We start from the raw sequence: 25452 nt of genomic DNA, 5'->3' as shown, positions 1-25452 counted from the left end.
CTCGGGCCCCCGCCGTGTGCGCGTTCTCCTGGCGGATCCCGGTAAGTGCGGGCGGTCGAGCCCCGGCCAGCCGCCAGGCTTGGTGGCCGCAGTAGTCGTTGTCCCCGTATCCCGGTTGCGCGCATCCCGCTGCAGGCTCACAGGTAGCTCCGCGGAGGACGTGGTGCCCCAGGCCCCGAAAGGAGTTAGCCAACTCTCTCCGCTCCCGGGCGGGGTTTCCGAGCCCCGACTTCTCCCACCCCAACCGCCCCTGCTTCCGGCTCGGGGTAGGGGGCGCTGGGCAGGGCCTGCAGTCGGGGAAGGCGCAAAGAGGGGCGCTCCCCTTCCACACCTACTCACCAACGATTCGGGAAGATGCCGGCCAAGCCCCTCCTCAAACTGCATCCCAGCTTCTGGCTCGCTAGTGGGGCGTCTGTCCTTCAGTTTTATTTTCCTATGAACCCACCAGGGAAAGTTTGGGACCACACGCGGCAAAGTTGGGGCGCGGCTGGGGGTGCACTTCGCCGGCGGAGCGGTGGGTTTTGCAGGTCGAGCCCGGCTCAGGCTGGAGCCGATAGCGCACCCTGGGAGTTGAGTCTGTCCCTGACGTTTGCCCCGGCCGAGCTTTGTGACAATCCCCTGAGCGCAGTGAGTCGCTTAATCGTTCACGCTAAGCATAGACATCTGTCAGGCCAGCCGGGAATCTCTGTGCTGGGTTAGGTTTATCTCAGGAGTAACAGCATCTCAGCCTGGTTTGATTTGGGCTCCCTCTGCAAACCTGAGTTCCAGCTAATCTCAGTGTGTCACTGGCGTGTGTTTAATTAGCTTATTTTACACCTGAGATGATCTCAGCGAATGCCTCTAAAATGAAATCGTTGATACAAGAAGAAACCAAAACCCCAAAACAAAACTGTTTTTTAAAGAAAATTAGAAAGGGGAACCTTCGGAATATCAGCTGTCATGTGTGGGTATTTTACCCTTCTCTGTGGAGACAGAGAATGAAAACTGCTTGGGTATCTAACCTACTAGAGAGTCGTGTCAGGGCTATTTTTGGCAGATTTTGTGGACAGAGGTATCACTGCAACTTGCATATTGTCTATGAAATACACATTGGATGTCTTGAAGTAGCCTACTTGTTAGAAGTTGTTTGATTTACTAAGTTGTCTATTTTAAATACGACTAAAGGTTGTTTTTTAAAATAAGCTTTAGCTGAATACAGTGTCTAGATATTTAGGGAAGACAGTTTGTTCATGTCATCAGAACATTCTTTTGTAAACTTAAATTTTTAAAGGGCTACTTTTCTGCATTTGCTATAGGAGGGGCTTTCCATGAAAAATAGGATCCTGAGATCTTTATGTGTGCAGGAAAAGAGTGGTGTCTCCTCCAACACTCAGCCCTTGCCAAGTGATAGATTAATCAGAAAAGTGTGCCTGCAACTGGAATTATATAATTGGACCAAAAGAAAAGACAGTGGTTTTGGTTGTCAAATACGTAGATAATTCTAAAGGAAGTGATGCCTTTTTTAGCCCTGGGAGGTTATTTGTTACATGAGTTAAGGTGGGATAAACATAGATTTCCATCTACATCTATAAAATTTTTGTATTTAACAGACACAAATACATAGTCTATGTCTAACATTGGATTTACCAAAATGTTTGCCTTTGTACATATACTATCATAAGTGCCTAGTGTGTGTCACGTCCTACTCTTAATGCTTCACGTATTTTAACTCATCCTCAAAGCAGCACTTGGTGGTAGGTGCTGTAATTGTCCTAATTTTTGAAATGGGGAAACTGAGGCACAGAAAAATTAAGGAACTTAACCCAAGGTCACATGGCTATAGGATAGGATTTTTTCATATCTGCCAAGTTGTTTTGTAAAAAAGACATGATTTTACGATTCACATATCCTTGTTTTTATTTTTATTTAAGCATAAATGTTGAAAATATTTCATGTGAAGCCTAAGAATCTCTGATTGTGGAGGCACCCCAGAAGCACTGTTAACTGTAAAGTGAGGAAAAGTATGAAAGAACCATCTGGTTGAGTGTACAATTCGAAGACCACCACATCCAGCAGAAGACCCAGGATGGAGCTGCACCAAAGCACCACCACCATCTCTTTCCTTGAGAAATGGTGTTCAGATAAGTCACCGTCTGGCTGCGGGAGACATTATAATGTCAGAAAAAAACTGAAGTTGGTTCGAATCTTAGGCCTTTTCATGGGCCTGGTAGCCATTAGCACTGTTCCGTTTTCAATCAATGCCTTTTCTGAGACAGAGACACCGAGCACAGGAGAGGCCAGTGGTGCAAGTGGCCCCAGGGTAGCACACGATTACCGTCAAAGAACTCTCTTAGATTTAAATGACAAGATTCGAGATTATACTCCACAGCCACCTGTTTCTCAGGAAGGCAAGTCTGAGAATAGTACAGTTCATGCCCAAGGAGACTACCCAAGAGACATCTTCTCCCTCGAGCAGCGAAGAAAAGGTGCCATCATTCTCCATGTCGTTGGAATGATCTACATGTTCATAGCCTTAGCCATTGTCTGCGATGAGTTCTTTGTTCCCTCTTTGACTGTCATCACTGAAAAACTGGGCATCTCTGATGATGTGGCTGGAGCCACCTTTATGGCTGCCGGGGGCTCAGCCCCAGAACTTTTCACATCTCTCATAGGGGTATTTATCGCTCACAGCAATGTTGGCATTGGCACAATCGTGGGCTCAGCGGTGTTCAACATCCTCTTTGTCATTGGCATGTGTGCTCTGTTTTCCAGAGAAATCTTAAACCTGACATGGTGGCCACTCTTTCGGGATGTGTCCTTCTACATCATTGACTTGATCATGCTGATCATATTTTTCCTGGATAACTTTATCATGTGGTGGGAAAGCTTGCTTCTCTTAACAGCTTACTTTGGCTATGTGGTTTTCATGAAATTCAACGTCCAAGTAGAAAGATGGGTGAAGCAAATGATAAACCGCAACAAAGTCGTCAAGGTGACAGCACCAGAGGCCCAAGCAAAGGTTGGTGGTGGTGGTTGTTTATTTAATGTCTTCTTGACCATAGCTCGGAACTCTTATGTTTTTTAGATCTGCCACTTTTTAAATGGGATGGTGTTTGGGGCTGTAATGAATAGCAGGGTGCTTTATGCATTTCTTTGACAGTCAGACTAACATGACAGTGGGAAAAATAATTTGGGGGGTATTCTGGGGAATGTGCACTAAGTTCTCAAGCTACTTGCCTCAGAGTAAAACATTTATAAATATAGGTTACATAATCTTCTCAGAGCAGGCTCAGCAGTTATTTGTCGCTTATTTTCTTATTTTTGTGAGCCGTTTCATTTTCATGGGAAAGTGTGTGTGTGTGGCTTGCAAGTTGCAGGGCTTTTTCGATTTAAATGAACATGTGACAGTTATCAAGAACCATCTCTTTAAAGGTGCTTAGCGAAGAAAGTTTGTTTGTGTCAGCAGAGCTGGATCTTTAAGTCAGCAGCCTAGGGCCTAGCAGGACTGGTCGTTAGAATGGGTCATGGCCATTCTTCTTGATGCACACAATAGTGCTTCAGACCACTCGACCAGGCACCGATCGGGATATGTGAAAGAGTCAGTGGCAAGCCATGCTGCCTGCCTTTGTAGCTCGAGGGCCCATTCTGCACGCCATGATAAACATGACCCAAAATATTTTTTATGGTAGGATTTGAGGGAGTTTTAATGACCTTTTAATGGCCATCCTACCACTTAGGTAGCAAGCAAGTTGGTAAAGAGCTTAGAAGAAATCGATCTGCAAAAATGTAGATTAATTATTAAAAATAATCCATGGGCCACATCAATAAAATTTTCTGTTGAGTAATGCCATTCTGATCTATATCCTAACATTGGAATGTCGTCTCGGAATGTGACTTTAAACAGTAAAACAAAATACATATGCAGACTTTTCATACTTGCATCTGGGGAAATTCTCATGTATGCAAAAAACGGATGTTGAGTGGAGAGTGAGCTGTTTTGTCCAGAATGAAGAAAAAATGATATTAATTTAGCATAATTCCTTTATGTTCAAGTTTGATGACCATCCATCACTTTTGTAGCAGCCGTGAAATAGAAGCAAAGCACAGACAAAAAACCCACTAGTAATATTTCTATTTATTCCATGCAAAAAAGAAATGTTCTATACTGTATTTTTTCTAACGTATCACTCAGTATATGGTTGGTTATTAGAAACTGTAGTAAAGAAAAAAAAATCGTGGCAAATAAGCATTCAGATGTGATACTGAGTCTGTATCCTTGAGGGCGTAAGACAGGGTGATCACTGGAGCCCAGTCCCTGATCTAATTTTGTAGCCCAAAGGATGATCCCTCAAGCCATCTCCTCAAGACTGGCTACAAGTTTCAGTGGTTTGCATTAGTCGTCTATGTGTGTATTCCAATTAGAATGCTAAACAGTTGCAAAGGGAAAGGCCTGTTTTTTAGAGGCAAGGGAATGATTTGGTGTCTTATAAATATCCTGGGCCCATCAAAGATAAAAAGTCTTTTTGAGAACTCAGTACTTTTTCGTTTTGGTGTGCCGCAGTGGAACTTGATTAACTTAGGCACAGACTCGGCTAAAGGTTATGTTGGCAACGTGTATGAAAAAGGAATTTGCAGAGCAGTCCAATGGTGTATTGAAGATTGCAGGGGGATTTTGTCTTCTAATAGGGAGGAAGGAGGTGGTTTTGTGCATTTAGTAATAACCTTTTAAATATGGTTTACAGAAGGTTTTTAATAAATTATAAGTCACTCATTAAATCAGCTCTTGCAGGATTTTTACCTACTATATTAGGTGACTGTCATGTCATTTTAATGGTAATTTAAAAGTCAATAACTTAGGCTGGCATTCCTTAAAGTTGTTACTCATATCCATAATTTTTGCTATGCTTAATATTGTGCATTTTAAAAATTTTGGAATCTGGATTTACCTAATTAAAAAAGAAAGCAAATTATATTCATGACTATATCTCCTGTTTCTGATTTACCTCCAAAATATGTTCATTTTATTATTTTCCTTTGAGCACCAAATAGCTTTAGTTTATTCCACTTAATCATTATTATTTATTTTGTCATTCAGTAACTAGATTGAACTATAAATTATCATGGGACCAGAATTTTTTAACATAGCTAAGTCTTGTTCGGTATGCTGGAACGCAGATATTTTTAGGTGGAACAGTACATAATGATGTGTGATTTCCTTTAGGAAATTTTACCTTGCCAATTTCACTTTTGAATATTTGTTGGAAAAACATTTTTTCAGCAGTTGGTCTTTATCAGATGTCTGACTTCAGAATCTTATGGAGATTTTGCTCTCTAAGCACTGAACATAAGGTGTCTCAAGGAGGGATGAGTCTTTGAGCTTGGCTGTCTTGTTCTCTGATCTGCAAAGTCAATTTCTGGCTGTATACTCCACCTTTCCTACCTAAGTCAGTGCTTCTAACATCATCAGAACACTCAGAAAAAGACCCCAAGCCAAAGACAGCCCTCAGTGGAGTCTTCATAGAGAGGAATGTGCTGTACAAGAGTTTAGGAAGCAAAATACTAAGCATATTTTTAGGCAAAGCTACCTCATTGTCTTAATTTCACAATTATGGAAGAGGGGAGTATGGGAAAGTGGAGGAAACATATTTTAGATATTTTTATACAAGTCATCAATGGTTCTTACTGAAAACTCATCAGTTCTGCTGGGCTGTAGACAGTGAAATATCTTTGAAACTGCTTGTTTCATGGACCAGTTGAAAATCTTAATTTGGTTTCATTATTGATGATGGGGCAACTGTGGAGCGTGAAAAAATAGAAAATACAAACATTTTTCTCATATTTAAAGTAATAGTTTCCCATTTCATTTAACTGTTCCACCTGGTGTTTGGTTTTTTAATTTGATATTTTTATTGCGTCTTTTAGTGATAATATTATTGTTTTAAAAAATGTCGTGTAGTGTCATGACATGGTAAGGAGATCCTGGGCTTTGATTCAGGGAAAAAAGGTGTTAGCCCAGGCGTATAATAAGACTTGTGACCTCAGAGAAGTCCCATAAACTCATGAGCCTCATTTCCCTAATTAGGAAAATGAAAATAATAATACCTACTTCATAAAGTTGGGAAAATTACTAAATGAAGAAATGAATGTTAAGCAGCTAACATAGTCCTTGTGGGTTGTTCACTAAGTGTTAGTTCCTTTCCTTTCATCTTTTGTTCTTAAATGAAAAGTGAGTCAGGATAAATTATTTCCAATTTGAGAATTTCAAAATATTCCTTGAAGATTGTAGTTCATGCCAGTGAATCACTGAGTTAAGCAGGCTGTTGTCTCCCTTAGGGGCATGTGATATTTGTCATATTATAATATTTTTAAGCCTAATTTCATATACAGTGAACATATGCAGGGAAGACATTATTATAAACTCCAAGGAAACCTTCAAATGCCTTTGTTGTCCTGAAAGTTTATTTTGTGGTTTAGAAATATCTATGCTAAGCGGAGACTTTTGTTTTAAGGGTATTTTTATTTATAAATGATTGGGACTATCTTCCAAAAACCTCTCCAGAGCTGGTTAGGAATTAATTTGAATCCTGCAGGATGTGAAGCAGTGGAGTTTCAGGGCATCTGGCATGTTTTGCAGTGTGCCTGGCCTGCCTGCTGAGGTCCCCTGATCTGCTATGGTGCTAGGCTGTCATTGGCCTAGAAAGCAGCTGTCCATGGTATTTAACTTCTTCTTAGACTTGGCACTGTAATCTGACAGCATGTCAGCCCAGTTCAAATGAAGGGAATGGTCTAAATAAAGATGCTTAAAGCTGGATGGTTGAAGGCAGGCTACTTAGTAATTTAGGTGTGCCTTGCTTTATTCATTTTGTGTGTTCCTAAAAAGTTGCTTGCCAGGATTATGCAAATTGTTATTAATGATCATGGGAAAATCGAAATTGAAACAATATTATAAAATATTCTTCATAAAGTGAAGTATTTCTGGTAAGATGCTAAACCATAAACAATTATATAAATACAAATGTATAGTCCCAAGCCTTCTTAATGCAAAGAATATGTTATAAATTCAACCTTTGTTTCCCCTCCATACCTAGTATGTAAATTAGTAAAATTAATGTACAGATTTCAGTGAGATCGTTCTTATAGTGAGTATTACTTGATAGACTGGAAACTCTCTGTCCTCAAAACAAGAAAATATAGACACTAAAATTCTTAACTGACTAGTTGCCTGTGATTGTAGCATTCTTTTGAGTTCCTGGACCCAATTCAAACGTGTAGGGGGTCAGGTAGCGGGTGCTTCCCTCCCAACACCAAGAAATTTTCAGACACCAGCAGGGTGTCCAAGAATTTAACTCAATTCTGACACTGTCCACCCAGAGAGAACATCAGTTTTCCACAAGTTAAGGGTTCGGTCCTACAAGACTGCCGCCACTCCCCATGCAGGTCACACGTCCAGGTTGTTACCTGTAATTCTGACCTACTGGCTGTAAGTCAGAGGTTCCAGTGACCCCCTCCTCGGGTTCAATGAATTTGCCAGAGGATCTCTCAAAACTAAGAGAAACATTTCACACACTAGATCGCTGGTTTCTTATAAAAGGATGTAACTCAGGAGCAGCTGGCTGGAAGAGATGCCTAGGGTGAGGCACGGGGAAAGGCATGGAGCTTCCGTGCCCTCTCCAGGCACCACTCTCCCAGCACCTCCAGGTGTTCACCAACTCTGAATTCTGCCATTTTGGGGGTTTTTATGGAGGCTTCATTACGTGGGTATGGTTGATTAAATCATTGGCCACTGGCGATTGATTTGACCTCCAGCCCCTCTCTCCTCAGTCTCACCCTTTAATCACACAGTTGGCTCCATTGGCAACCAGCCCCCATCCTTAGGTGCTTTCCTAAAGTTGCCTCATTAACATAACAAACGACACCTTTATCACTGTCCACACTTAGGAAATTCCAGGGGTTTTGAGAGCCAGGAGCCCGGAACTGTGAACCAAGACTAAATATATATGAGAAATATATTTTGGTCATCTGAATGACCAAATATATATATTTCTTATAAATCACAGTATCACAAGTCTGTTTGTTGATCTAGGGATACAGCAGCATGGTGCTATTTTCCTTGTTTTGTTTCCCTCTACTTATGTTAAAAGCAAACCCTTCAGTTACTGCATATGATTCAAAGAGTGAAGGAGGCCCTTTGAGAGACTCAGAAAGCCCAGTGGATTTTAATACACAGAGGGCAGATTGCCCATGGCTGTTCCCCTAGCTACTCTGGTTCCTCCAGCAAGAGATGATCTAAACTTTGTGAATCCTGGCAATGTTGAGAGTGAGGACTTATCACCACTTCCCTTCCTGTCTCCTTTCTTCCTCTCTCCTTTTCGCCTCCCTTCTCCCCCTTTTATTTCCTAGAACCAGATAATTTGTATTTTAACTTTAACGAGGAATGAGATTGTTAAGTTGCTTAAAGATGAGTCAAGAACATCTGTGTGGATTTGACTGGTTTAGTTTCTTCATTCTTCTATTTTCAACCTCCTTTTGTTTTAGGTAAGTCTCTAGTAAACAGAATATAGCAGCATTTTGTTTAATTCAGTTTGACAACCATTATCTTTTAGCTGGAAAGTTTAGTTTATTTACATTGATTGTGATTACTATTATATTTGGATTCTTTTCTATCATGCTATTTTAAACTTTTTATTTTTTATAACTTTTTTTTGCTTTTGTTTCGAATTGATTTTTTTCTAAATCTGCTTTTCCCATTAGTAGTTTGGAATTTATACATCTTATTTCTAGTCTTTCACTGTTTACCCTAAAAATTTTAATGTGTATATTTAACTCAACAGAGTGTAAAGCTAATATCTTTACACTCGTGCTAAACATCTTAAGGGCCTTAGAGCATTTTAACTCAGTCTCCTGTCCCCCAATGTAAATGATTTGAAGTCTACAATTTAAGTTCTACCTTGATGTTTTATAACAGCTTTATTGAGGTATAATCTTCACTTTTTAAATCCTACAAATTAGACATTATGCCATCAATGTTTTTAGAAGTATCCACATTTTTACCAGTTTTTCTCCTCATTTCTTTTCTCATATCAGACCTTTTCTCTATGACTTTTTCTTGTACTGACTAACATTCTTTATAAGTTCCTTTAGCAAGAATCTGTTAATAGTATCTGCTCCTGATTTTTATTTGCTTACAGATCTATTTTACTTTTGTTCTTGAAGGATAGCTTTGGTGGGTAGAAAGTTATTTTCTCATTCCACTTTGAAATAATAATTCTACTGTCTCTGACTTCCACTTTTGCCATTTAAAAGACTGCTGCTGGTGTGAATGTTGCTCCTTTGTAAGAAGTTTGTCTCTTCTCTTTGACTACTTTATAAGGTTTTCTCTTTGTTTTTGGTGTTTGGCATTTTCCTGATGCCATGGCAGGTGTGATTTTCTCACTTAATTATCCCCTATTTGTGATTCATTAGACTTCCTGAATTTGAGGATTAGTGCCTTCCACCAATTTGGCCTCTACCTCATTCTTCCCATAATCTTCTAGAATTCTGATTGGATATACGTTATACCATCTCAACCTGTTCTTGATGTCTTTTAACTACTCATCTTTTTCTGTGTTCTTCTTGCTGATCATTTCTTTATATCTGCTTTCTACTTTCTGATTTTCTCTTCAATTTTGTCTAATCTGCTTTGGTGCTCATCTGTTTAGTTTCTAATTGTAATTATTATATTTTTCATTTCTAGGTTTTGTGGCTCCTTTTCACCACTGTCAGGTTGATTTTCACTGTTTCTTCTTCTTCTATTATTTAATGCCTTCTTTTATTATTCTAAACATATTAAGTATATTTATAATTCATAATTTCTAGTGTTAGTGTCCTTGCAGATCTAGTTGTGTTGTTTTATGTTTCATGTGGGGTTGCTTTCTTATGTATTTAGTGATTTCTTTTAAAACTTTCTTTTTTTTTTTTTTGCTGTACGCGGGCCTCTCACTGTTGTGGCCTCTCCCGTTCCAGAGCACAGGCTCCGGACGCGCAGGCTCAGCGGCCATGGCTCATGGGCCCAGCCACTCTGCGGCATGTGGGATCTTCCCGGACCGGGGCACGAACCTGTGTTCCCTGCATCGGCAGGCGGGCTCTCAACAACTGCGCCACCAGGGAAGCCCTGTTCTAAAACTTTGAACTCATATTTCTTGGAACTTGACCTGTAGGGAGTCACTGAGGCCTCGGTTCTAAATGTATCCCAACAGAGAGGACTTGTTTGCTCTTCTCTCAAGTTCCCGGGAGCCCAACCAACCTCGAACCATTCTAACCTAAATGTCTGACTTTTTTCTACCCATGTAGTGTGAATTCAGACTTCAAAGCCAGGAGTGAGGCTGTGCTTAGAAATTCTTAAGGGAGACTCTTTTTTCTTGCTCTTTTTTTCAGTACCACTCAAAACTAAGGCCAAAATAGGCACATTCTACTATTTCCCTTCAGTAGGCAGATTTGTTTTTCCTTATTCACCCACTAAGAGTGTCCACCCTTCAGGATTTCTAGCTTATTGGGCGTGGAGGCCCCTGAAGTACCTCCTCCCTATCAGGCCTCATGTTTGTAGTTTCCACAATCCCAGTTTCTGACCACTGGGGAATGGCAAATACCTCAGAGGCAAAGCAACACAGACCCCTCTGGATTTGTGCTTAGTTGGTGTTCTAGGTTCTAAGAAATCCCTGCTTCCTCACTAATATAGTTGGGTAATTTTAAAATATATCAAAGAATACAGTATCCAATAATTTGAGGTGTATATAGTGAAAATGGTTTCTCTGAATGTTTAATCATCATACTGCCAAAAATTATGTTTTAGACTTTGGATTTGTCAAATGATAATGCATATAACAACGGATGATAATACGTGTTTTAATTGTATACTTTCAGAATGTTTAATATAGCCTGACGTTGTAATAAAACTCCTTATCAACAGATCCTACCAATGGCAAATTTTGAGTCAAATCAAATGTAAAAGGCAATTCTAACAGAAAGTTTAAATTGTAGATTTGCCTTTTAAATAATATTTTTACCAGATACTTAAAGTAATATATTCATTGTACAAGATTATAAAAACACATCAAAATACAAAAAAATTTAAATAGCCTATAATCTCTCCATTGCACCATCCAGAAATAACTATGAACATTTTTGCATTTATTCTTCCAGACTTTGACTCACACACACACACACACACACACACACATATGCACATATGTACCTATATATCTAAATAAGTTTGAATGATATTGGATATGCACAACTTTAAACTTATATTGAATATATACCATTTTAACTTTTTAACTTGGTTTATTATGAGCATTTCCTCAGATCATTAACTGTTTTTCAAAACGGTTATTCACTGTTTAGCATTATCATAAAATAGAAAGTTATTTTCATATTATATTTCACTACTATAAAAAATGCTACAGCCAGCAGCCTTATACATGAATTTTTGATTTTGGAGAAGCAGAAATTCTGGAACAAAGTTTATGAGCCTTTTAAAGTTTCTGCTAGGTTGCTACATCCTTGGTAGTGTGGACTATTATCATTTTTAATGTTTTCCAATTTCATAGGTGAAACATTACATTGTTTTAATTTGCATTTCGTTGATTAATTGGGAGGTTGAAAATATGTTTTTTGAGAATTCAAATTTTCATTTATAGATTGCCAATTTCCTATGTGTCTTTTGTGTCATTTTTAAAGTTTGCTGTGATGACTCAAAAATCTCTTACAAACATATGCTGAGAAACCCTAACTTTAGCTCTCATACTTGCCCACATTTCCACACCTAAATCAAGGCAGGAAGTTGTTGCAATTTTTGTTTTAAAAGATGAATTATTCTAAAGAAGGAGGCCTTGTGACCCAGGAGTTAAGAAATGATGTTCCCAAGGGATGGGGTGTGCCCCCCCCAACCACGTGACTTTGGTGGATCCTGTATGTCCTAGGACCCTATCTCCAAATCTGGAAAATGGGAGATTTGACCCACATGACCTAAAAGATTACTTTAGCTTGTCATTTCTGTCCTCAGCGGCTCTCATCCTTACTATGTGGAATACTCTAACCATGCCAAACTAAAATCTAACACATTTACCTAAAACAGAAGACCAGATTCTCACCATAACCACAACACCAAACTCTTTTCCTAACCTGGCTTACCTGTAGTATTTTCGCTTAAATGATTTAATTGACTTGGCTAAACAGTAATTTTTGTTTAAGCCTGCTTTGGGAGGCAGTTCTTCCATACAGACAGGAGAACAACTTGCACAGGAGAAAATCATTTAAAGTTTACTGCAGGACTCTACACCTCCTCAGCTTTGTGGCTTCTGGCAGTGGAAACCCTCAGTGGCAGCTGCATGTGTGTCCCTGGATCACTGGTCTCTGCTGGTCTCTCCAAAGTCGAGAGAAGAGAGAGATCTGAAAACTGGACGCGTGCTTAATACCCGATCTTTACCACATCAACGTTCTGAAACAGGTACCATCTCCACTGGCCCATCAGGAACCTGAGGACCAGAAAACATAAATGATTGCCTAAGGTCCAAATTTAGTGGTAAACCGCATTTGAACTTGGGTCTGTCTGACTCCTAAATACATTCTAGTTTTCTTGTTGCTTCCTACTGGACAGTTGGGAATAAAGACAAAGCAAACCTCCAAATTAGATGCACATTTCATATTAGGCTGTGTTAAGTCAGTGACTTGTAAATATTTTTTACCATGACCCCCACTAAAAAATATATTTTACATCTCAATTCAGTATATACACATACCCATGCACGTATACATACATATGTATATGTTTACATATACATATAAAAATAAAATCTAGGTGTGAGGCATATATATATATATATATATATATAGTATTTTCTACTCTGTTAAAAATGCTAGTTTCAACCCTAAAATAATTTCATGACCCACCAATGGATTGTGACCTAAGTTTTAAAAAATAGTACTTTTAGAAATTCCTTTTTCTTCCTTCTTCCTCTTAGTGGGGCAGCCCTTCAAGGCTATGCTAATGTACTGCACAAGGGCATCTGTCTGACCAAGGGGGCAAATAGGGACAGAAATCCAGACATCACTCTACTGGACAAGCTGTGTGCTTTGGTGTGGGACTGTGTCTGCCCAGGGGAAAGGGTGCCTTTTCTTAATTCCACAAAGGTGCCCTTTAAGCCGGTGGTGGCTTTGCTTCTTACGCCCTCTGGCTCTGACAGAGACTGATTGCAGGGTAAGGAAGGTGCAGATCAAAGCATGATGTGCTCCCTGAGCCTCGACTCATCCTTGGTTCCCAATGAGCTTGTCATCGGGTGGGAAAGAAATGTGGACGAAACAGGGAGATATGGAGTCAGAAAGAAGCAGAACCTTGCCAAGAAGGCTGACGCTGCATTTCAATTAAGTTAGTTACCTTTTTATGAAGGATTGGATTTGTAAACCAAATGATGCAGACACGGTTCTTGTCCTGGTAAAAGCTGATGGGTTTGGAAGGGGTCTGGGCACCAGACTATATTAATGCCATGTTTACAGCTTTAAAGGATGCACTCAGAATCCTGCACTGGCAGGAACCAAGCCTGGAGAGATGGAGTCCCTTTCATCCCACACACTGGCAGTCTAACCCTAGTCCAGGTACTTTGCCCCAAGTGTCTCCTCTGAAAATGAAGGGGCTAGTTTATCTCCAGGGTCCCCACCAGCGATGACAATTCTGTGCCTCTCTGTTAATGGGAAAGAAACAAATATATGTCCCTAATTATGGACTGACCAACAGAAGAGGTGGTCAGGTAATGAAGCCCTGAAATTACCACCTTCAGAGTACTTTTCTAGTTAAGAAGATGAATGAAAGGAGATTAGTTCCTTTGAAGGGGTAATGCAGGCTTCTTCACCTGTCCATAGGATGTTCTTAGAAAGGGTCAAAGTTGCTGGTGCTCTGTACTTTCTCTTTTACTGCTTGATGGCCATTGAGCTGGGCAAGGAGGTTGCAAGTAGAAATAGAGGTTTCCCCTTCAGCAGCCCCATTCCTCCCACTTAAACTGTCATCTGTTGCCCTAACCACTTGTAGGCTAAGTCAGTTTTATTTTTCCCTGTCACCTGATAGCAATGAAAAAGATGTTGAGCCACTTCTATTATTTGAGGCATGCGGTAGGCACTGAGTATTGGTGCATGTGTTCTAGGAACCTGTGACTTTGTTTCCTGAGAGGGAGGATGATGTTTAAGGGTTAACACAATAGAATTATTATTTAAGACTGAGATAGAGTGTGACCCTCCTTGCTGTGTGATCTTGGGCAAGTTACCGAACCTCTCTGGGCTTATGTTTGCTTATCCATAGATTAAGAAAAAATAATAGCCCTTCCCTCTGAGAAAGGCTGTGAATTTTGATGCAATCACACAGGAAAAGTGATTAGCAGAATACGGTCCCACTCACCCACATATATTCTATTCCTGGTCTCTTTTCCTCTGAGTCCCTCCCATATGCTGTTAGCCTGCCCTCCTGTCATTTCAGGACCTTGCCTCACTCCCTAGGCCCTCTTCTCTCTGCCTCCCAAACAGCCAGATGAAGGAGCAATTCCCCAACTGATCCCTAGCTAATAGTCAAATCCTCAGTGTTTGGACTTGAACCTGCTTTCCTTCTGTTCTTGCAGAGGGTTTAGGAGAGAAGTAGTTTCCCTGTTTGGAAACTGAACCTTGCTCAACCACGAAGTTCTCTCGAGGTCCCCTGTCACTGTCCTGTAAATGTATTTACTCTTTTCTTGTATACATCATCCGTGTTCAATCTTAGCTTGTCACATCTCCATCCGGTCGTGGCTGGGCCTTATGTTGGTTTGCCAGCATCTGTGTTTTCTGCCTTGGATCAAATCACTCCCTTTGACTCAGGAACTAACCAATCCCACCTGCAGTATCTGGTGTCTCGCTTGGTATCTAGGGTAGAAGGGAAAAGGGCACTGAATACCCTTCAGAAACTGATAATGGTGCTGATGAGTGTTCACGATCAAAAGTCTGGGCCTGAATCATTCACAAAACAGAGTTGCTTATGTATTAAAGTCAAGGAGCAAACAACAAATATCTGACTTGAGAAACAGAATTCATTAGACATTCTCCAGTCTCCTCAGGTTGGAAGTGTGGCTCTCAGGGCAGGTAAGGGCCGTCAATTCTAAAGGCCAGATCACTCCAGCTGTGGCCTCGAAGTAGCTCTCCTTACCGTGTAGCATTATGTAGTGTTTCTCTCTATTGACTTTTTTTTTAAGATTTTGGTTTTTTTTTTTAATTTATTTTTGGCTGTGTTGGGTCTTCATTGCTGTGCGTGGCCTTTCTCTAGTTGTGGTGAGCGGGGGCTACTCTTCGTTGCAGTGTGTGGGCTTCTCATTGCGGTGGCTTCTCTTGTTGCAGAGCACGGGCTCTAGGTGCACGGGCTCAGTAGTTGTGGCGCACGGGCTTAGTTACTCCGTGGCATGTGGGATCTTCCCAGACCAGGGCTCGAACCCATGTCCCCTGCATTGGCAGGTGGATTCTTAACCACTGCGCTATCAGGGAAGTCCTCTATTGACTTTTTATAACAGTTTTGTTGAGGTATAATTCACTTATCATAGAATTCATCCTCAATGTGGAATTCACTGGTTTTTCGTATATTCAGAGTTGTAAAATCATCACCACTATATTTAGAACATGTTCATCACCACCAAAAAGAAACCTGTATCTATTAATAATCACTCCTCATCCCTCTTTCCTTCCCCATCCCTGGTAGCCACCAGTCTTCCTTCTGTTGCTATAGATTTGCCTGTTGTGGACATTTCAGATCAATGGGAATCATACAATATGTGGCCTTTTGTGTCTGGCTTCTTTCAGTTAGCATAATGTTTTCAAAGTTCATCCATGTTGTTGCCTTTTTATGGCCAAATATTGCATTGTATGGATATACTATATTTTATTTATCCATTCATCAGTTAATGGACATTTGGGTTACTTCCACTTTTTGGCCATTATAAGTAATGCTGCTATGAACATTTGCTTACAAGTTTTTGTGTGGATATATGTTTTCAATTCTCTTTGGTATACACTTAGGAGTAGAATTGCTGGGTCATATGCTCACCATATGTTTAACATTTTAAGGAACTGCCAAGCTGTTTTCCAAAGTGTCTGTACTATTTTGCATTCCTACCAGCAAGGTATGAAGGTTCCAATTTCTCTACATCTTTGCCAGCATTTGCTGTTATATGTCTTTTTGATTATAGCCACCCTAGTGGATGTGGCTTAGTATCTCATTGTGATTTTGATTTGCATTTTCTTGAAGGATGATGATGTTGAACATCTTTTTCATGAGCTTATTGGCTACTTGTATATCTTCTTTGAAGATATGTCTGTTCAAATCTTTTGCCCACTTAAAAATTGGGTTATTTGCCTTACTGTTGAATTTAAGAGTTCTTTATATATTCTGGGGGCAAGAACGTATATATGATTTGCAAATATCTTCTATTCTGTGGAATAAGGAATATGCTCCATAGATGGGGCAGCTCCTCAACTGGGACTGGGTCTCCAAGCTGTTCGCTGTTGTTCTCTAGGCATCTGCTTATACCTAGAGTGATTTGGAACCTTTGGATCAACCCGAAAGCTGCCTGTTTCCTTGAGTTGGTCTTGGAAACCTTGATGCCCTTGAAGCTAAGGACTGGAGGAAGATTTAGGGGTTGTTTGAGGTTCAGGACTTATTGATTATAGAGAACCTGGGAACGTGAATCTACTTGAACATTGGACCCAGGATGTTTGTTGTCTAGTTGCTACATCACCCTTTTTAACCTACTCCTGATTCTTCTCTGTATTATCTAAGAGAGTTTCTTGTCAAATCCCTTTCCCTATGTATTATCCAGAAGCGTTGTCAAGAAAGCAGTTGGATCACAGTCCTTCTTTCCCAGATGTGAACTTCGCCCATGTTGCTGTTTGAACCTTGGCACTTAGCTTTATACATCTTGGCTGTGGGCCAATCCTGCCCATCTACCCACTCTGTCCCAAAACATATAACCTCTCCCACTCCAGGTCCTAGGAACGTTTGCATCCATTTTGAACAAAGGTTTGTAAGTATATGGAGCTACATACAGTACATAATAACGATACTAGTAATGATCTACACTGTCATTGCCTGGCATGAACAGTAATTGCACAAACCTAATTAATGAGCAGACTCCGAGGTTAAAGAGAACTTAGCCATGCGATCCTGCTGTGTACAAAAATGCACAATTGGTTCAAAGCTCCAGTGGTTTTCCAAGGGGTTCAGGAAACATCCTCTCTCTTGCTGCTAGCTTGCTACAGCTGCACGGGGACTAGTGGCAGGGTGGATGGAGTTTGGGGGCCCTGAACAAGAGGCTGATTTATTTAAATAGGTTCAGATGTGCCAGGCTGCTCGTTTGGTGCTTACTTCGAAGGGCCATTACAAATCTGCTGTTTCCTGCTGCCTTTTATTTTAAGTCCAATTAAGTGGATAGCCACAAACAGCTCTGACCTTGAAAGTCTAACTGAAGGTGAGAAATGAGAACAGGCTTCGGAAACATATGTTTTGGTGTCTTAATGCTCTGCAAGTCACAGACACTTAAGAAAAATAAATAGAACTGGATAAGATAGTGTTATGCTTTAGGAGGAAGAACTTAAATGCCCTGGGAAGTATCACCACATGCTTCACTGGTGCATAATCATCAGCCACGCTAAAAATTAATCCAACTCTCTCATTTCACCGCGTGGCTCTGGGAGACCAGCCCCAAATGAGTGGTATAGCCAGTGACATTCAGCATATAATCACCTTGGATCGCAGCCTCCGCCAAGCACCTCTCCTGAGCACTGCTTCCTGTCTCTCAGCAGCCCCAGTACATGCTTTTGGTTATTTGTTTTTAGTAAAACTACTTAGAGTCTTATATGACTATTTCCGTTCAAGTTCTTGCAAATGTGGATCACAGGATGAACCTGTAGTTGAATAACTTGTATTGGATATGATCAGCGTGGGGCTTCTTATTAAAATTCTTAAAGTCCGGGCTTCCCTGGGGGTGCAGTGGTTGAGAGTCCGCCTGCAATGCAGGGGACACGGGTTCGTGCTCTGGTCCGGGAAGATCCCACATGCCGCAGAGCGGCTGGGCCCGTGAGCCATGGCCGCTGAGCCTGCGCGTCCGGAGGCTGTGCTCCAAAAAAAAGCCACCTGAAGAAAATAATATTAAGTATTTTGTGATGTGCTGTGAACTCCCCTTCTCTCTTTTTTAACCTTAACCTAACCAGTCCAGGAATAAAAAAAATGCTTGTCCGAGACTCTTTCTGACTCACTCTTTAACTTATTGTTAAATTTTAGTTTCTATACACCAATTTAAATATTTTAATGTTCCTACTCCCTTATTAAACGATGACATTTTATGAGTTATATGTGTTTATCTGTCCCCAACTTTCTACATCAAGAAATGGGAGCAGTTGGCTTTTTTCCCTTATCTCATAGGATAGTGTGGTAGCTAATGAGGAGATATCTGAGCTCACATTCAAATGAAACCACAGACACGAAGAGACAGTGGCAAGTGCTGACTGAGAATATTAGAAAATAGGATTAGAGGGGTTTCAAGCACATTTTTAGTGTGGGGTTCAAGTAAATCGTCTCTATACTATATAAAGGATTGCTCGAATGTGAATATCCTGAAAAAATGTTCATGTAGTCAGCTTGAGAGATTAATAAAGCACTTCCTGGCAATCTGTATTTGCATATAATTGCAATCCCATAAACTTCCATTTATCTGGAAGTCCAATATCCAGAAGTCCAGAACAGAACCAAGATCCAAAGTCCAGACGACTTTTGAGCAGCCAAATAGATGCTAGAAGGACAGTGTTCAAAGTTCAGGCACTTAATCATACAATTTCTTAGACTCTTTATAAGAGTCTGTTTACTTTGATCGTATACAAAATTCAAATAAATTAGGTTGCCTGGTTTTCCAGCCCATAAAGAATTTAGAAGCAGCAAATGTGATCTGTTTGGAGCAGGGGTTGGGCAGAGTTCTGAGTTGGGGTAGACTCCTGTGTGCACAGTGATGGCCAGGTCTGCTACTGGCCTATTCAGTGTCTCTAAGCAGTTTACAAAAGGCTCCCTGCTCTGAGCAGAGCAGTTAGAAAAAGCACACACCCCCCTCAAGTGTGGACAGCTCTATAGGTACAGGATGTGATGAGCAGAAGACACGTTGGTGCAAAGAGAAAGGTGCCATCTCCTCTGGGTAGGCAGATACAGTGCCCACCAGAACTCCTGGCATGGTGGGGTGCACAGGGTCCACTTACCCCGCAGCCATGTGGCTGTGGGCAGTACACATATACAAGGTGTATGCTGCCCCGTAGATCCCATCAGTATGACAGCCAGTGGCAACAAGAATCAGAAGAACTCTAAAACCATACAACAGTACATCTATCTGGGGTACCTGCAGGTTCAAAACAGAGCGCTTCACCTTTTCATGGCGCCCATGGACGTGAAAGTGATATGACAATTAACGTTGATAATACCCACAGAAACATTGAGAGAGTCTAAATCATGTACAGTGTGCCTTGTGCTAGAGGCAGTGGCACTTTCGAGACAGGCTGTAGGTGGGAGAGGAGTGATCTACATATTTGCATAGCTGGTGGCATGACCCAGGCTGGTGATGATGGTGGCCTGGCCAGTGTGGTCACAACAGAGGCAGGGAGAAGTGATCAGATTCTGGACCTCTCTTGAGGGTAGAGCTAACAGCATTTGCTGATGGATTAGATGCAGGGTGTGATAAAAAGAGAGAGGTCAAAGGTGATACCAAAATTTTTGGCCTGAGTAACTGGAGGAGTGGAACTGCCATTCACTGAGATGGGAAGACTTCACGGGAGCAGGTTTCAAGTGGAAGATAGGAGTTAAATTTTGGATTTAAGTTTGTGATCTGAATGGTTAAGGTGAACATCTAAATGGGGATGTTGAGTAGGCAGTTGGAGATGAGTCCGGAATTCAGACTGGGAATACAAGTTCAGAAATCATAAGACTCTAGATAGTATGTGAAGCCATGAACTGAATACATTCACCTGGGAGTGAGTGTAGATAAAGAGAAGAGGTTGAAGGTTGAGTCCTGAGGTTTATAGCGTTGAGACGGGAGAAAAATGAGGAAGAGCCAGCAAAGGAGCCTGAGAAGTGGTAGCTACTGAGGAAATAAAACCTGGAGAATGAGGAAGCCAGGTGAAGAAAGCATTTCAAAGAAAAGAGAGTGATTGCATCAATTGGTGACCAAGTAGGGAGAAGACAGAGAATCGAACATCAGATTTAGCCACAAGGAGGTCATTGGTCATTTGACAAGACCAGTTTTGGTGGAGTGAGTAGGGTGAAAATCAGGGTAAAGTGGGTTCAAGGAATGGGAAAGTGGGAATTAGAGATACCTGTAAAGGGAAACAAATAAATGGGTGCAAGCCAAGAGAAAATGTAGGGTCAAGAGTTTTTTTAAGTGGAGGAAAGAATAGCACATTTGTGTGGTAATGGGAATGACACAGCAAAAGGGGGAGAGTTGATGATGCAAAGAGGGGAGAATTGCTGTGGTAATGTCCCTGAGTAAGTGGGAAAGGGGTGGGAGATTCTGGGTACAGATGGAAGGGTTGGCTTGGATGGGCACCACCTAGTAAGGGGTGAAGACAGGTAACAGCACGGCTGCAGGTAATGGGTGAGTGTGTTGGAGGGATTTGTGAAAGTTCTCTTTTTGTTTCTGTTTTCTCAGTAAAATCAGAAGCAACAGAGTTCCAAAATTCGATTGAAAAATGCTCTGATGAGTAATAAAAATTATCTGTCGATCACACCGACATTCAACAAAATGAAGTTGTGTGGCTCAGACTGAAGTACAAAAATCTGTCCTGCTTGGGAAGCCAAGAAGCAGAGTGATAAATATTAACCCATCGTATTTTAAAAGACCATGTTATTTTTTTAACAACAGGATATAGCAGGGCATTTATCAGCAGTTCAGTAACCTAAAGGGTGACTTTGTCACTCCCTCAGGAGCCCGAGCTAGGCCAGTACATGGTTTATGGTAGAAACATAGAAGTCAACGAAATATAAGCTTCGTCGGGACAGGAATTTTTGTTCACACGTGAATCCCTACTGCCTAGAAGAGACCTTTTAGGTAATTGTATATGTTTATTGAGCAGCAAATATAGGTGCTCAGTAAACAATTACTGAATGAATGATTGATGCCAAACCAAGGGCAACCAAAGTATTTTTCACTTAAAAGGATAGTTACCAATTACTTTAAGTGATCAGTTTCCACATTTTCAGTTTTTCATCTTTCAGGTGAGACTGTCCATATGGCTGCAGTGCTGCCTTTTTCTCCAAACTCTTTATTCTTGAGAACTGACTGCAGAATATTGCTTATAGCTCTGTTTTTATGGATAATTTCAGAGGCTTTTACTCCATAAATTCACTTTGCTGTTGAAAAGCCAGCAGAATCTCTGTGCAGAATGAAAATCTGCACTCTGATCTTATCTGGTCCAATCTTATTATTAAATGGTTATGGAGATCATAGAGTTTAATGGGTAAAATGCCGGGCAACATCTGTTGGCAAGTTGGACACCTACACTGAGAAACCAAATATGGTCATGGAATTTCAAAACAAGGTCCTCTGATATTTAAATTATGCCAACTTGCTACCTCATGGCAGGCATAGTAAGACTCAGAAGCTAAGTAAAACTGTTTCGCTTTGTATTCCAGGTCTAGGTGCCTGTTTGTAGTTGTGTTTCATTTGACTTTCTTTATAAACAGTAGGACCTCAGAGTAGGCTCATTGTTCTTGATTTCCTTTTCCACAGCAAGATGAGCATCTTCACATAAATCAATAGGCGGCATACTGATTGCTGTGTAATCTTGACACAAAATAGCTGCGCAAGCACTTTTTGCACTCTATCGCAGGAGCCTCAGAGGAAAGGTGCATTGCAGCATGGGGTAAGCTACTGAGGGAAGGCGAAGAGATGATTTTACCTTAGTAGAACAAGAGGATATATTTTAGTTGCAACTTGCCTGATTAGCAGGAATTTTCGATGGACCCCAGTGATTGGTAAGGGATAAAATAACTTTGAGGTATTAGATTGTAGTGCTCTTTAAGAGGAATCACCTTCCTTACTACAAACAAAGCAAACCTGACAAGGGTCTCCCGTCCCCTTGGGCCCTCACATTCACAACCCAACCCCACTTGAACAACCTTCAAGGTACACACTACTCCCATTGGATGTTCTGGTCCCAAAGGCTGACAGAAGGAAACCATGCTTTCTTGTTCCTTTTTAGCAAGGAGAATTTATTTTCCAAATAATGTATATTCTAACTCTTAGGTTTGTTTTGTTTTTTCATTGAAGACTAATGGAAACAAACTACAGAAGGTCAGAATTTCATATGAAATAGTCCCAATTGCAAAGTCCAGAACGACTTTCTGACTGCCAACAGGTTACTTATGGTTGTTCTTTCCCTCCCTCTTCCAGAGGAGGGATTGGGTCATGTTCATGGGGACAAGCAAAGTGTGATGGGATCTGGGCAAGTTGATGGGCTCTCCCTGTGTCTGTCTTCTTCACCAACTTAGTTCAGACAAAAGGCTGGACTTCATGTCCATGGCCAGGTCGTAGGTTATTTTCTTTCATGCTCTGTAAACTAGTTCTTCCTTTTTGATATTGAAATTACCCTAATAAAGACTCAGTGGTGAAATCTCTTCTCTGTTGGTATGTCTAGATCTTTGTCAAGATCTTTACTGGGTTGTACGTGACTTTAAAAGACTAGGAAATCCCATTGGCTTATTGGGGTGTTTGGGGTGTTTATTTCAATTCTGAGCTTCACCTTTTTTTTTTTTTTTTTTGCTGTACGCGGGCCTATCACTGTTGTGGCCTCTCCCATTGTGGAGCACAGGCTCCGGACGCGCAGGCTCAGCAGCCGTGGCTCACGGGTCCAGCCGCTCCGTGGCATGTGGGATCTTCCCGGACCGGGGCACAAACCCATGTCCCCTGCATCAGCAGGCGGACTCTCAACCACTGCACCACCAGGGAAGCCCTGAGCTTCAGCTTGTATTCAAGCTATTTTTTAACTGTCAAGGGGATATTTCTGTTTTGTGTCTATTTTCTGATAAAGAAAAATAACCTTGTAGAATTTGAAGTGGTCATTATTTAAAGCAAGAAGAAGAAGGAAGAGGAGGAGGAGAAGCAGAAGAAACCAAATAAAAGAAATTACTTTAGAATTTTTTTCCTTTCTTCTTTGCAACTAAATTTATGAATCTGTGGAATTTTCTAATAAGTATTGATAATTTTTTAAATGCAGCCATATATTTTGCTGGCATGCTTAGTTTCATCCAAAACTCTTGAATTTATCAACATACAGTGTACTGAATGCAGGACAGATCCTGCATTGGCTCTTGGGGTACAGAGATAAATAAGACACAACCCTTGCCTTCAAGGAATTTACAATTTACCATCATTTGGCCAGTCAGTTGTTTCAGTTGTGTGTTGGCAAATTGAATACATTGGCTCCAGAATTTTGAGGTAAACATTTCAGTTTTTTAGAGGCTGCAGTGGAAGCCTGGGGCATGGATTCCAAGCTCTAGTTTTATACATTTGTGATACCATTGCCCTCTCGCCCCACAGTCTCCCTTGAACTTCAGCATTTTCTAGGAGGACTTTAGAAAGGTGGTCTTTCTCTGCATGAAATGAACAGACTTAGGTCAATACCTCTTGCAAAGAGCCTAGTCTGAAATAAAACCAGATGAAATCTGGTTTTCTAGTTCCAGAATAATCTGGAACTCTAGTATAATCTTTAGTGCTTGCCAAAGGTGCATTAGTTGTCACCTAATAACGTGCTTGCCCAAACTAAGAACGTAGCTGAGCCGTGCTCTGCCTAGACTCCTGACCTGTGGAAACTAGGAGATAATAAATGGATGTTGTCGTGAGCCTCGACGTTTGTGACAGTTTGTTTTACTGCAGTAGAAAACGAATCCACTCATGATAGCAACAGGATATAAATAGCTATCCAAAAATGTAGGAATATCAAAAGCTAGGCTTTGAGTGTTTTCGAAAATCACCATAGAATATTTAAGCCCATGATTTTCCTCTTCTTGGAATCCCTTTGGAATTTTCTTTTTCTGTTTCTATAGTTTTTTTTAAAAAACTCCTCTGCAGAAGGACACATCCATTTGTTTATGGATTTGTGCATCAAATGTTTATTACGTATCGACTGTGTACGTGCCTGGCACCCAGTGGGGCATTTGGAGGTACGATCTGGCTGAAGCGTGGTCATTGCACACCAGGAGCTCACACAGACGTGAGAGCAGATCATCGTATACAGTTTGGATGCTCAAGTTTGAAGGTTATATCATGACACAGTGCACTGGAAGCAGGTAGCATTTACCTCAGTGAATTTGCCGTGGGCAGGAGCCTGGCTCTCAGCCCAGTGGACTCATAACCCTGATTGTAATGGCCCATTGCAAAGGGATTGTCTGTCAGAGGTGGACTTGTATTGCCCAAGCTCATTATGACTGCTGTCTATTAATATAAACCCAATTAGAGCCCATTAAAATACAATGAGAACTACATCTCTAAAATCGAAAGGAAAGCCCAAATCAACAAATCAGTGCCTTATTATCCCCCAGTAGACAAGTACTTGGAAAACCAAAGTATCATAATCAGGGTGACAATCTGTTAATTTAAAATGAGGAATTAAACTGTCAAGTTGACTGGTCTGACCATAGGCTCTGTATAGATAACAAAACGGGAAGCCAGTTGATAGCATCATCATGGACTCAAGAAGTGTTGCTTTGCTAAAATGCTTGACAGACTCTCACCACAGCAGGGATGACCTTACTGAGGAAAGACGAACAGTTGCTCAGCCAAGATTTCCTCTACCCTTGACAGCCCTTCGACAGACCTGGCCAACTCTGTCTAATTGTGATACTTCCCTCTCTGTGCAATACCTGACCACCTGTTCACACTGTATCTCCATAACAGGGTACAATAATATAGATTGCTATGTTTCTACTTGGTCAGTTACAATCACTTGTCAGTTCTCCTTCTTTAAGGTTACTCCCAAGTCACTTTGTTTTGAGTTTGGGATATTCCTATACCTTTTACTCCCACATCATAGACAGTCCTCTGGGTTTGTGTTCACAGAGGGCTAATCAATACAAGTTCTGGAATAGAGGTGTACAGAGGGCTCTACAGGAGCTTGGGGCAAAAAGACACTGACACTTACTGAATTCCTACTGAGGACCAAGTACTGTGGCAAGCATTCTACAAGCATTGCTTATGTGATCAATGAGAACCCCACTGCGTAGGAATTGGAGATTAAGGGACTTGCTCGTAGTTATAGAGCAAGGAAGAAGCAGCAGGGTTTAAGCTCAGGCCATCTGAGCCCAGAGCTTATGCTCTTTACTGCCTCCTTTTAGTCTTTTAGTCCTCACACCCACTCTGAAGGAGGGAGAGATGTGTCAGTCTGGGTTCAGTTGCAGAAAATACAGAA

General features: G+C 41.0%; 1 protein-coding gene across 2 annotated transcripts in view; it reads left to right on the top strand.

Moving 5' to 3' along the window:
• Window positions 1–2003: 2003 nt before the first annotated feature.
• SLC24A2 (solute carrier family 24 member 2) overlaps window positions 2004–25452 on the top strand; it is a 229225-nt gene continuing 205776 nt past the window's right edge. The window contains exon 1 of one of the 2 annotated variants that reach the window (XM_024747164.1): window positions 2004–2998. In XM_024747164.1, the coding sequence (XP_024602932.1) occupies window positions 2066–2998 (933 nt within the window). In that variant the 5' untranslated portion in view covers window positions 2004–2065. The remainder of the gene's footprint in view (window positions 2999–25452) is intronic. The other variant, XM_024747165.1, reaches the window with a different exon arrangement.

This window comes from Neophocaena asiaeorientalis, unplaced genomic scaffold, assembly GCF_003031525.2.
Source record: "Neophocaena asiaeorientalis asiaeorientalis breed wild unplaced genomic scaffold, Neophocaena_asiaeorientalis_V1.1 scaffold260, whole genome shotgun sequence".
In the NCBI taxonomy this organism is placed as follows: domain Eukaryota; kingdom Metazoa; phylum Chordata; class Mammalia; order Artiodactyla; family Phocoenidae; genus Neophocaena; species Neophocaena asiaeorientalis.
Note: the sequence above shows the minus strand (reverse complement) of the source record. Positions and strands in the feature narration are given on the sequence as shown.